The sequence below is a fragment of the Megalobrama amblycephala genome, linkage group LG2 (assembly GCF_018812025.1).
Source record: "Megalobrama amblycephala isolate DHTTF-2021 linkage group LG2, ASM1881202v1, whole genome shotgun sequence".
Classification (NCBI taxonomy): Eukaryota; Metazoa; Chordata; class Actinopteri; order Cypriniformes; family Xenocyprididae; genus Megalobrama; species Megalobrama amblycephala.
In genome coordinates, this window is record NC_063045.1 from 38,718,519 (window position 1) to 38,732,278 (window position 13,760).

The 13,760-nt window shown below is 35.2% G+C and overlaps 1 protein-coding gene across 1 annotated transcript; it reads left to right on the forward strand.

Annotated features, from left to right (window-relative positions):
* Positions 1 to 208: 208 nt before the first annotated feature.
* Positions 209 to 13,668, forward strand: sgtb (small glutamine rich tetratricopeptide repeat co-chaperone beta). The gene is made up of 12 exons (XM_048174977.1): positions 209 to 314; positions 2,010 to 2,125; positions 5,468 to 5,571; positions 5,707 to 5,782; positions 5,973 to 6,072; positions 6,165 to 6,269; positions 8,749 to 8,887; positions 9,069 to 9,131; positions 10,264 to 10,301; positions 12,014 to 12,097; positions 12,317 to 12,437; positions 12,942 to 13,668. The coding sequence occupies exons 1-11, from the start codon at positions 229 to 231 to the stop codon at positions 12,426 to 12,428; spliced, it is 1,023 nt and encodes a 340-aa protein (XP_048030934.1). The 5' UTR covers positions 209 to 228; the 3' UTR covers positions 12,429 to 12,437; positions 12,942 to 13,668.
* Positions 13,669 to 13,760: the final 92 nt, after the last annotated feature.

Consider the following 13,760-nt stretch of genomic DNA (forward strand, 5'->3'; position numbering starts at 1 on the left):
CACACACAATGGTTTGCCCCATAAACTTTTGCTAAATTGCAATACTACAAATAAGAAAATACAAAGATATGTTATATGTATCCTCCACTGCTGTTTGATGTTTTTCGAAAGATAATAAACTTGATAGGTAGATAGGTAGATAGGTAGAATTAAAAAATATATATATTTTTAAGAACAGCTACATTTCATTGTAGTCCTTGAACAGAGCTATTTCCGGCGAGACGGCGCATGCGCTGTGCTGTGTATCATCATCAGTCTCACGCGAGTGTTCATGACGCGGTGGCTGAAACGAGCGCTGCGGGCACTTTCTCCAGGTAGGTGGGCGGGGGCGCACACAGCATCCACAAGACTATAATGTTATTGATATTGTGCGGTGTTGTGAGATGCGGGGGTCTAGAAGAATATCAGAGACTTGCGTTTGCAAAGGTTTCTCTTTCTGTCCGTTAATTAAACTGCGAATGTCTTCAGCCATTGCACTACCTCCTGCAATCTCATCTGTGTAAACCAGTGTAAACATAGACCATCTGTGATGCTCAGACTACTGCTGATCTACCTAAGAATAGGTTTATTCTTAAATATACATCAGATTAAATGATATTTCATGTTGTAGGATGAATTTTGATTCCTTTGTCAGCATTACATCATAACTGCATCATGTGTTTGGCTTTTGTTATCCAGGGACATGCATAACAGACTGTGCATTACATTTGCAGGAAACTATTCTATGTACTCTACATATGGATCCTGAGCAGTTTTATAATTCAGATCACAACCATATGGGTTTGATGAGCAGAAGCTGATGAAATATTTCATAGAAGAATGTTATGTAATTAACCACTGCAACAACATGCAGCATTATGTGTAGGGTTGGGTATCATCAAAGACTTTATATAGACTTTAGTATCGTTTGAATTTTAGCAATTCCGATTCTTCTTATCGATTCTGATTCTTATTGATTCCCGGTTTCAATTCTAGTGAGGTAAACATTTAGTCAAACATTTATATCAAACTTATTTTTATTCTGTGTCTTTTGGTAAAATGTTTTGTTGCAGCTGATTTACATGAAAAAAAAACTAACATTTTCCTATGATTTTAACAAAATACCACAACAAAGACTACTGGACTAACTAATATAAATTTCAAACATTATTAAAGAGAAGTAAACACTAATAAATAAATGTAAGTGAACAAAGTTCAGGTACAGAAATTGTAATCAAATGTAAAACACTGCATTGTTTTCTTTTCACAAAAAATTTAGATTAATTCTTATTAAAGTTACAAAAGTTATTCAGTCAAGAGCAGTGACTGATTTACTTTTTCTTTTGTTCTTTGATTAACAATAATGACACTAACGGCAGCAGGATTATTAGGCTGCTGTCACTTTAAGACCTTGTGTATGTGTAGGATCCAATATTCTGTCACACATGTGGTTTCTTTCTCATCTGTTTACATTCGCATAAGACAAAACCAACTGTTTACGAGGATATTTGACATAATCTTGAGTGTATTTGTTCAAGCACAAGAAGACTTGTACAAGAACTCAATTCAGTATTGCACACCATACGAGAGGCGGCTCTCTGTGCGCGACTTTGGACGTGTGGGCAAAGAAAACATCTTGCGGTGCGAGTGCAGAATTGAGTTCTCTTTCACGTCTTCTTGCACTTGAAAATGGTTTGAAATCACATTAAAATGCGCACACAGGAATCAATAAGCAGAATCGGAATTTTAATTTTATTACAAGTATCCAGTTCCTGATCTTAAATATCCATTTCCAGAATTGGAATCGGATTCCAACCCTTAATTATGTGTCTAAATTTGTTTAGAATAATCAGCTGATATCACTTGCAAATGTACAAATTTTCTGTTTTATTGAATATTTTGACATTTTCTCAGTACAGTCTCTTGTTATATCATTATTCCTCTTTCAGCTGACCCATTCATGCCACCTTTACTCTAATGTCTCGTCTGATTCTATTGAAAAGGACCCATTTCAACAAATCTATCCTCAGGTTTCTCCCAGACAAAATGGCAGTGGAAAAGCGCTTGGCCTATTCTATCGTGCAGTTCCTCAGAGATCAGACACACTGTGGCTCGCTGAATTCAGATGAACAGGAAAGCCTGGAAGGTAGGTCACCCTCATGTTTAAAACATTTAAAGTCACGGGTCTTTTTTACTCTGGACTGGCTGTTCAGATTCTGGTCACTGTCAGATCAAAAGGACTTTCTGAAAGTCGCCACTGCAAACTGTTTTACTTGTCTGTTTAATGGCATTATTATTAGTGATATATCAGCCTGATATATCAGATAGATTAACAGGCAAAAGTCTGGCCATTTTGTGATGGCCAGAAGTGTGCTTAATTGTATTGAATGTACACTTCAAATCTTAAATTTAATGTACTACTTGCAGATGATATAATATCAATGAAACAAAAAGGCCACTTAAGTGTACTTGAAGAGAGTACACTTTTCATAATTTCAAATATTTTGTCTTACTAAAGATGATTTCATAGCTAGCATTTTATGTATCCTAAATAAACAAATAACATTTAAATACTTTTTTTCATAATTTAACAAAAGTACAGTTAATTAGAAACTCATAAGTAATATTTAAAATAATATATTCAATTCATAATATTTATTTTGACTTTTCTTTGTTTTCTTCACACATCACAGGTCTTATATTTCATCTCAAGCATGCTCTTCACTGACATTGTATCAAGTACACTAAAGCCCAAAGTATACTTCGGCCATCCACGTTCCGTGCACTGTCCACGTGACGTTATTTCCATCATCAGGAGGGTCTGCTTGCAGCCCAATTTTTGTGTCTGTGCGGACAGTGTGCGTACAACAAAGCATGATTTGAGCGCTTTAAAACAAAGTCCAATTGAACGCTCATGGCCAAAGGAGTATACTTTGAAAGGCTTGTGCACTCAAATGTGCGCTAGACAGACGGAAATTAAGTATACCTCGGGCTTAAAAGGGATAAATAGTTCTGACACAATACATATTGAAATATGTATTATGAAAATATACAACCCCAATTCAAAAAAAAAAAAAAAATTTTGTTAAATGCAATAAAAATCAAGAGTCAGTGATTTGTTTCCAAAGATTTCCAATGCTTCCACTGACCAAATTGATTGTATTTTGTAAATATAAACTAATTTTGATTTTGATGACTGCAACACACTCAGAAAATGTTGGGACAGAGGCAAAATAGAAGTGAAAAGGTTATAGAACATCCAAGTTAAACAGTCCACAATTTGCTGGTGAGCGTCTCAGTCTTTGCAAGCAAAAATGGGTCATGGCTCACTACTTTGTGCCAAATATCATGAGAGAGTTGTTAAAGCTGCAGTCCGGCATTTTTCCTCTTTGTCGCCATCTCTGTTTGAAACCTGCAACAGCAGTCATATGCGGAATTATTATTGTTACGTACATTGTGCCTCGTCACGGCTTACCGCGGATGAATCTAATGTTTGCTGTTAGTCACCGCACCGGTGTTGATATTGTACTTCAGAATCACAGATTCTACATCTTGAAAGTATGACCAATATAAGAATTTCCACTGGAAAACGTCATCTGAACAAGTAAGTAACATGTCTGCCACTTTTGTTCAGACCAACTGAGGAAAAAAGCATTAGGCCTACAATAAATCTGCCATTGATGATTAAATCTAACGATCGCTTAGCCTGGATTATTATTACTGCGCTGCAAATTATTATTACTGTTATACTTTGCTCTCAAATTGTTAATGATAACAACATCAGCATTGCGGGACTGTGTATTTAGTGTATATTAGCATTACCTGTAGATTTCAATTCCTGTAACCACTCTGCCGTCTGAAGTCTTTTGCTTTTGACTACGGGTGAATCTCCAGTCGTCACTGATGATTGTCAGTGTCAGATTGACGTTTAATTATTTCAGCTGCTGTGAGAACAGGCTATAATGATCCACTACAAGCAGTATCCTCACATGATAAAGCCGATTAGCCTTGACTCCTATCTTTCTGTTTACAGACGTGACGTAATGACGCAAAGACGAACTGCTGCATGCTTGAATTTCCCACGGAAATCCACCAGGTCGCTCTTATTATAAAACATTATTACAAGCTTACCATTGTGAATTGAGCTAAGATAAGGAGATAGTTTTGAACACTGGCTGGATATGTACTTGCTCAGAAATTGATTTTGGATCATTTTTAACCAAAAAAAGTTACAGACAGCAGCTTTAAACAATTCAAAAATCACATTTCTCAATGCAAGATTGCAAAGTATTTAGGTCTTTCAGCATCTAACATACATAATATTGTGGAAAGTATCAGGGAATCCAGAGAAATCTCAGTCCGTGTAAGGCCAGGCAGGAAACCTCTGTTGAATGTGAATGTACCTCTCAAACGGCACTGCATGAGAAACCATCATGCTGCTGTGTTAAAAAGAGCCACATGGGCCCGGGAGTACTTTGGAAAACCATTGTCACTGAACACAGTCTGCCGCTGCAAGAAATGCAACTCGAATCTCTGTTACACAAGGAGAAAGCTATACATCAGTTCTGTACAGAGATGCTACTGAGTTCCCTGGGCAAGAGCTCATCTCAGATGGTCCAAAAGACAGTGTAAATGTGTGTTCTGGTCCACGTTTCAGCATGTTTTTGATATAAATGGACATTGAGTTCTTAGTCCCAAAAACGAAAGGGACCATCTAGATTTTCATCAGCGACAGGTGCGAAACCAAACATCTGTCATGGTATGGGGGTTCATCAGTGCAAACTGCATGACATTGAATTGGAGACATATACTGGGATTGTACAGAGACATATACTGCCATCAAGATGACATCTTTCCTGGGAAGCAAGACAATGCCAGGCCTCATTCTGCACGTGATACATCAGAGTGGTTTCTTCTAGACACTCTACACCATAGAGTGGATGTGCTTGACTGCCTGACTGCAGACCAAATCTGTCTCTTATTGAAAATGAATGGCACATCATGAAAAGGAGAATCAATGACAACCACAGACCGCCGAACAGCTGTCTTGTATCCGGTGAGATTGGAAAAATTGCAAAAATGCAACAATTAGTACTATTCTCAATTAAAAAGTGTCATTAAAAGGAAAGGTGATGTGACACAGTGGTAAAGTGTGTTGCAGCCATCATAATCAAAATTTGTTTATTTACAAAATACACTTAAATTGGTCAGTGAATATATTGGGAATCTTTTATTTGTACTTTTGTCAGTTAATTAAAGGCTGTATATAAAATATTGCACATTTATGATATTCATAAAACATTCAAAGAAAAACTTGAAATACTTGGAATAGTCAACCCCTGGGACCTAAAGGTGGCTATTGTTGAAGAAACATAACCATATCAGCATTGTAATATGTAATTATATAGCATGATTGTTTTTTTTTTTCAACTAAATACACAATTGTACAAAATAAAAAAAAAATGAATGCATTATTCTCTATTTACAGTGGCCATACAGTGTCTCGAGACCACGTTCAAGATCAGCTCCAGTGACTGCCATCTTGCCGCCCCTCAGCCACTGAGAGAGATATTCCTCAATTCTCTCCTCAAAGTAACAACATTTTATACATATCAACCTGTTTTTCTGTCATTATTTTGATATTGTTGTACTTATACAGTATATTATGCAACAAGCATTATTTTAGATACATTTTTCCAAAGTTTCTTGTCTAATTGTTGTTTACAGAATGATATTGTTACGTTACCTGAGACGTTTCCATCTGCAGAGGATATTGAGAGAGCTGAGCAGCTTAAAAATGAGGGCATGTCAACTTTCCTAATGTATTTAGACTCAAAACACTGTCAGAATCATATTACAGAATGCATTATGTATAACTGTCTGCCATCACCTTTTTCCACTGTGATGATGCAAATAAAAACATGATTAATCATTAATGCATCATTTATTCCCAGTGCTCCGTGCGCTCAAATGCTTTTGTTTTTCTTTACTAGGGAATAACCACATGAAAGAGGAGAATTATAGCAGTGCTGTGGACTGTTATACAAAAGCCATTGAGTTGGACCAAAGAAATGCAGTCTATTACTGTAACAGGTGAAAGCTTTGATTTCACATTGAGAATGTGTCACTCATAAAGAAGGAAATGTTGATGTTTGGTGTTGACTGCTGGGATTGTTCTCTCTCAGGGCTGCGGCACATAGTAAACTTGGAAACTACACAGAGGCTACGGGAGACTGTGAACGAGCGATTGCGATCGACCCATCATACAGTAAAGCTTATGGCAGAATGGGGTGAGATAAGTTTAATTTTGGTGGTATATAAACATCAGTGTTGTTATTGTAACTGAAACTAAAATTAAACTATTAAAATCTTTGTTAATTGAAATACTGCTGAAATAAAATAGATATTAGATAAGTTTATAATATTATAAATATATAAATGTATAATATAACTATATTATAAATATTATAAAACGGTAAACTTCAAAAACATTGAAGTATTATTATTAAAATAATATAAAAAAAATACAAAAGCCCATAAAAATGACAAAAACTTAAACTACAATCAATGCTGAATTTATAAAAATGAATCAGTGTCACAAGCATTAAATTAATCAGTTTCATGAGCATTAAATGAATCAGTCTCATGAGTATTAAATGAATCTGTCTCATGAGCATTAAATTTATCAGTCTAATGAGCATTAAATGAGTCAGTTTCATGAGTATTAAATTAATCTGTCTCATGATTATTAAATGTATGTCTCATGAGTATTAAATGAATCAGTCTCATGAGCATTAAATGAATCAGTTTCATGAGTATTATATGAATATGTCTCATATTTAATGTATGTCTCATGAGTATTAAATGAATCAGTCTCATAAGTATTAAATGAATCAATCTCATGAGCATTAAATGAATCAGTTTCATGAGCATTAAATGAATCCGTCTCATGAGTATTAAATGTATGTCTCATGAGTATTAAATGAATCAGTCTCATGACCATTAAATTAATCAGTCTCATGAACATTAAATGAATCAGTCTCATGACCATTAAATGAATCAGTCTCATGAGCATTAAATGAATCAGTCTCATGAGTATTAAATGTATGTCTCATGAGTATTAAATGAATCAGTCTCATGAGCATTAAATTAATCACTCTCATGACCATTAAATGAATCTGTCTCATGAGCATTAAATGAATCAGTCTCATGAGCATTAAATGAGTCAGTTTCATGAGTATTAAATGAATCACTCTCATGAGTATTAAATGAATCTGTCTCATGAGTATTAAATGAATCAGTCTCATGAGTATTAAATGAATCAGTCTCTTGAGCATTAAGTGAATCAGTTTCATGACTATTAAATGAATCATTCTCATATTTAATGTATGTCTCATGACTATTAAATGAATCAGTCTCATGAGCATTAAATGAATCACTTCATGAGTATTACATGAATCAGTATCATATTTAATGTATGAATGTATGTCTCATGAGTATTAAATGAAACAGTTTCATGAGCATTAAAGGGTTAGTTCACCCAAAAATGAAATTTCTGTCATTAATTACTCACCCTCATGTCGTTCCACACCTGTAAGACCTTCATTCATCTTCGGAACACAAATTAAGATATTTTTGATGAAATTCGAGTTTTTTTTTTTTTTTTATCCCGATAGAAAGCAACGTAATTACCACATTCAAGGTCCAGAAAAGTACTAAAAACATCGTTAAAATTGTCAGTGTGACTACAGTGGTTCAACCGTAATGTTATGAAGCAACAAGAATACTTTTTGTGAAGAAAAACAAAAATAACGACTTTATTCAACAATATCTTCTCTTCCCTGTCATTCTCCTACGCTGTTTACATTCAGCGCTTCCAGGTTCTACATCAGAACATCGGCTCATTATTGGCCGGCTCCTGCGTCAGCATCACACGCATGCATCGTGCTGCTCACGTATTACAGCTTCAGCCAATACTGAGCCGGTGTTCTGACATAGAACCTGGAAGCGCTGAGCGTAAACAGCATTCAGCAGAACGACATGAGAGTGAGAAATTAATGACAGAAATTTCATTTTTAGGTGAACTAACCCTTTAAATGAATCAGTCTCATGAGCATTAAATGAATCAGTCTCATGAGTATTAAATTAATCAGTTTCATGAGTATTAAATGAATCAGTCTCATGAGTATTAAATGAATCAGTCTCATGAGCATTAAATGGATCAGTCTCATGAGCTCTAAATGAATCAGTCTTATGAGCACTAAATGAATCAGTCTCATACGTATTAAATGAATCAGTTTCATGAGAATTAAATGAATCAGTTTCATGAGAATTAAATGAATCAAATTAATCAAATGAATCAGTCTCATGATTATTAAATGAATCAGTCTCATGAGTATTAAATGAATCAAATGAATCAGTCTCATGAGTATTAAATGAATCAGTCTCATGAGTTATCACCCAAGTCTTGAATATTTGGTTACACCTGTACTTTTTTGTGTAATATATGGTTAGGAACAGTTATTGAGGAGAGTAATTTCTCAAAAGTACTAAAAATCATTAATGGAATCATTATGGAACTAGAATCATCAGGTGAATCAGAATTAAAACCAGATTAAGTACATTCCTTTTGATTCCCATTCCTGCTGAGTTATACAACAGAATTTAAAAGTTAATCTAAAATATTTTAAAAGTAACCAGTATGTTATACTTTTATTAATTTTCAAAATTACAGTATTTTTATCTTCTTTGGTCTCTTTATGATTATAGATTGGCACTAACTTCTATGAGCAAGTATCCAGAAGCGATATCTTTTTTTAATAAAGCTCTGGTGTTAGATCCTGAAAACGACACCTACAAATCCAACCTAAAGATTGCAGAGCAGAAACAAAAAGAAGCATCCAGTCCTGTGAGTAGAAGAAGCTGCTGTCATATGTAGATCATTACACTGAAATTCGATACACCTTATAAAGAACTTCAGTCTATCTTAGTTTTTAATGAATGTATATTGAGTATCCCAGTTGAGTAATTAAATATGAGAACTAGCCAATAATAACTCCTAACATTAGCTTTTACATGTGTTCTCACAGACGGCCACAGGACTGGGGTTTGACATGGCCAGCCTCATCAATAACCCCGCTTTCATTAGCATGGTATGTGCAAGTGTGTGGTTTCGCATTTCTCTGTTAATAGTATTTATGAAATGGGTCATAAATCGACCTTGCGACCCTTTTCATCTCAATGGAATGCAGCCCATGCCAGAGTTAAAGGGCCAGTCAGTTGAATCAGACTGAGGGTGAGCGTGTGGTTTCTAGCACACTGCAGTCGTCTAGAAATTGGGACACTTTCATAAAAAGAACACACACTTTTAAGACCTAAATGCGCAAAATCTAATGCAGGGTATGTCTGCTTTGGTGTAGAGAAAGGAAAGATGTGAGGATATGAGATTTGAGGAATTTGACATGCTCTAGGGATTAATTATGCTACTTAAAGACCCCATGGTTATGTTTGGAGTAGCATATTACCATACAGTACTACTCTGCAGAATATAGCATGTACACTGTGCAGAGCATTCTATTAGACAAAAATTTCTGTTATCAAGAAAGTGAAAGACTAAATTGTAAATATATACACTACTGTTAAAATGTTTGGGGTCTGTAAGTGTTTTTATTTATTTATTTATTTATAATTTTTTTAAAGAGTCTCTTATGCTCACTAAGGCTGCATTTATTTGATCAAAAACAGTAATGTTCTGAAATATTATTAAAATTAAAATAACTGTTTTCTATGTGAAAATATTTTAAAATGTAATTGTTTCCTGTGATAAAAAACAAATTTTTTCAGCATTACTACTCCAGTCTTCAGTGTCACGCGATCCTTCAAAAACCATTCTAAAATGCTGATTTGATGCTCAAGAAACAATTCTGATTATTATCAATGTTGAAAACAGTTGTGCTGCTTCATGTTTTTGTGGAAACCGTGATAAATTTTTTTCAGGATTTTTTGATGTATAGAAAAATCAAAAGAACAGCGTTTATTTGAAATAGAAATCTTTTGCTGTCACTTTTGATCAATTTAATGCATTCTTGCTGAATAAAAGTATTAATTTGTTAAAAAAAAACCTTTGAACAGTAGTGTACATCTACTGTACGTTTATTTATTTCGCATTTAAATGGCTTTGAAGTTAACAGACATTGACTAAAAGAAATCTCCCAATGTCACTGTTATGCGTTCTTTAAATTTGATGTTTGTATCCACTCAAACACTTTCTCTTTTGCACTATAGGCTGCCAGTGTGATGCAAAACCAGCAGGTGCAACAACTGTAAGTTTAAATAAATCAACTCTGCATGTTTGTGGTATACCTTCCAAATTAAAGGTGCCCTAGAACTTTTTTTAAAAAGATGTAATATAAGTCTAAGGTGTCCCCTGAATGTGTCTGAAGTTTCAGCTCAAAATTTTTTTAACTATGCCTATTTTGGGGCATAATTAGAAATGAGCCGATTCAGGGTGTGTGGCCCTTTAAATCTCGTGTTCCACGCCCCAAGAGCTCGCGCTTGCCTTAAACAACATAAAAAAAGTTCAAACAGCTAATATAACCCTCAAAATGGATCTTTACAAAGTGTTCGTCATGCAGCAGCATGTCTAATTGCGTAAGTACAGTGTTTATTTTGATGTTTATATTGATTCTGAATGAGTTTGAGGCTATATGCTCCGTGGCTAACAGCTAATGCTACACTGTTGGAGAGATTTATAAAGAATGAAGTTGTGTTTATGCATTATACAGACTGCAAGTGTTTAAAAATGAAAATAGCGACGGCTCTTGTCTCCGTGAATACAGTAAGAAACGATGGTAACTTTAACCACATTTAACAGTACATTAGCAACATGCTAACGAAACATTTAGAAAGACAGTTTACAAATATCACTAAAAATATCATGTTATCATGGATCATGTCAGTTATTATTGCTCCATCTGCCATTTTTCGCTGTTGTCCTTGCTTGCTTACCTAGTCTGTTGATTCAGCTGTGCACATCCAGACTTTCTGCTCTTGTCTAATGCCTTTCATCCAGACGTTAATACTGGCTGCCCTTGTGTAATGCCTCAATCATGAGCTGGCATATGAAAATATTGGGGGCGTACACCCCGACTGTTACGTAACAGTCAGTGTTATGCTGAGATTCGCCTGTTCTTCGGAGGTCTTTTAAACAAATTAGATTTATATAAGAAGGAGGAAACAATGGAGTTTGAGACTCACTGTATGTCTTTTCCATGTACTGAACTCTTGTTATTTAACTATGCCGAGGTAAATTAAATTTTTGAATCTAGGGCACCTTTAAACCTTTCAAATAATTTATAGAGATGACAATTCTATCACACACACTCATGTTGTTCCAAACCTGTATGACTTTTGTTTATCTTTGGAACACAAAGAAAGAATTTTTTTTATATTCTGTAATTTTTGTCCATCCATTGAAAGTCTATGCAGTCAACATTTTCCAGCTTCAAAACGTACATGAAGACATTGTAAATTGATACATTTTTGCAATTTCTCCAAAAGTGTGATCCCTTTATATGATGAACTGATATATTGTAGTCTTTTTAGAAATCTTTTTAATATTGTTGATATATTGTGTGCCGCTTAATATTTTTGTGAAAAACCATTATACATTTTTTCAGGCGAATAGAATAGACTTTTTTGTCAACTTTTAAACACTTGTGTACATCTGCTAAGTTATTAGGCAATTTATTCCAAGCAGTACAATGACTTTATATGATGAACAGATTTGTTTTAGGCTTTTATTAATTGATCAAATATAGTAAACGGAAACTCAACCATACTTTCTTGTGTGTGTGAGAACCAATGAGGTTTGTTCTCACGCTACAGGCACACATGAAATAACGCTTTTTGAATGAACTATCCCTTCATATAGCAAATACTGCAACAGATGACTCTTAACACTCTTAAGTTACACATGCTATACTTTTAAAAATGTCATGACACAGTTTGTTTGTGATTAACTGTCCAAAACCAGCATGTCGGGCATGATGTCGAACGCGGTGGGGGGACCTGCAGCAGGAGTGGGTGGATTATCTGACATATCCAGTCTCATTGAAGCGTGAGCATCTTCTCTTGGACATTTGATTCATGACTTAACATGTGTTCCACACAAGGTTTTAAGAATGATGTGGTACATTGATATTCAGAGGTGATGTGTATAATATACTGCTGCACCAGAGGCACCAAGCAGAATTACACACATAGCATGAAGCTTTGATGTGCCACATAAACTAGGACTCTGACACTGTGTTTTGAGAGATGTTGACGTTTCTCTCAGTGGACAGCAGTTCGCCCAGCAGATCCAGCAGCAGAATCCAGAACTGATTGAACAGCTGAGGAACCACATCCGAAGTCGCTCCTTCAGCGGCAGCGCAGAGGAACACTCCTGATCCTAGCAGGTCTGAGACGTCACACTCATCCTGTTTAAATAACTGTACACTTATACATGCAGTCCTGATGTGAGTAAACACACATGTACAGTGTAGGTGGTACGTTATTTTTAAATGCGATAGAGCGTTAACATTTTAGCACCACTCAGCTGACATTTTATCTCCAAACTTCCACGATATGTACAACCAACTTAAAATAAAAACGTTGCCAGATTGAGAGTCATCTGTTTCAGCTAAAACTGGATGTGCTTTTAGCACCACTCGTTGGACATTTTACTTTAAAAGTGTCACAAAATGTGCAAAAAGCAACGCGATATAATTTTGCAGAAATGTCGCCACAAGCACGTTTTTCCAGTGAGCCTGTGTTGGACATTTCCCAGTCCTCTTTTCACTGTCTGTAGCTAGTGGGGATTTTCCTATAACATTTATACTGCTGTAAATATATTCCACGGACATGTGTACGCACCCGTGTATCCTGCAGAATAATAACTATAAATCTTCTGGTCTATACAGGATCAAGAATCAGAGGAGGAAAAGAGTCGTGAGTGCAATCGTTAAAATTCATTCTTCTATTCGAGATGATCCCAAGACGGAGGGAATGGCACTTTATACGGAGGCATCAGGGGGAAGAGGAGAAAACATTCAAAATCACCTTATACACAGAGAACATTATCTTAATAACTGACTGAGGTTTCTTTGTGTTTGTCTGTGTAGATAATGTTTCAGTCCTCTCTTTATGAATGTAGCTGGTTATGACACATCAGAGTTGACTTTATTTTACTAAACGAATGATTGATCATATGTTTATGCCTATTGACTAGATGTGGGGCCATGTTATTAATATCCAAGGACATTGTATAGGAATAGTTCATCCCTAAAATGACAATTCACTTCATCATTGAATAAATGATGACAGAGTTGTCATTTTTGGTTAAACTAACCCTTTAACACATCCTCTGATTATTTTTACTACATATTCTGTTCATTTTAGGAACAAGAGACATTTGTGTGCAATAATCACTATGTTGGCTGTTTCACCAGACCTGTTTGTTTAGTCATTTTATTCACTGGTATTGACAAAATGTTGCTATAAGCATATTCATAATCTCAGCATTTGCAGTTTTCTTTTGCATGCTCCATAATCTGATATTTGCAGTCAGATGAGTGATTGAAGCTTATAAAACATAGAGCAGTATGTTTTTGTCAAAAAAATAATGTTAATAAATGTGTCTTGAAATCATTCTGTAAATATCAGTGTCCTTTGTGGCAAAACACTATGATATTTGCATATTATCACCCATCAGAAATGTGCTTCCGAAAAACCCACTTTTG

What these genes read in the sequence shown, in the direction of transcription:
- sgtb (XM_048174977.1), top strand. Translation starts at nt 229, where the DNA reads ATGCGCTGTGCTGTGTATCATCATCAGTCTCACGCGAGTGTTCATGAC. An exon ending in AAAAAGAAGCATCCAGTCCT is followed by an intron (nt 8,888 to 9,068) that starts GTGAGTAGAAGA and finishes GTGTTCTCACAG; the next exon opens with ACGGCCACAGGACTGGGGTT. An exon ending in ATATCCAGTCTCATTGAAGC is followed by an intron (nt 12,098 to 12,316) that starts GTGAGCATCTTC and finishes CGTTTCTCTCAG; the next exon opens with TGGACAGCAGTTCGCCCAGC.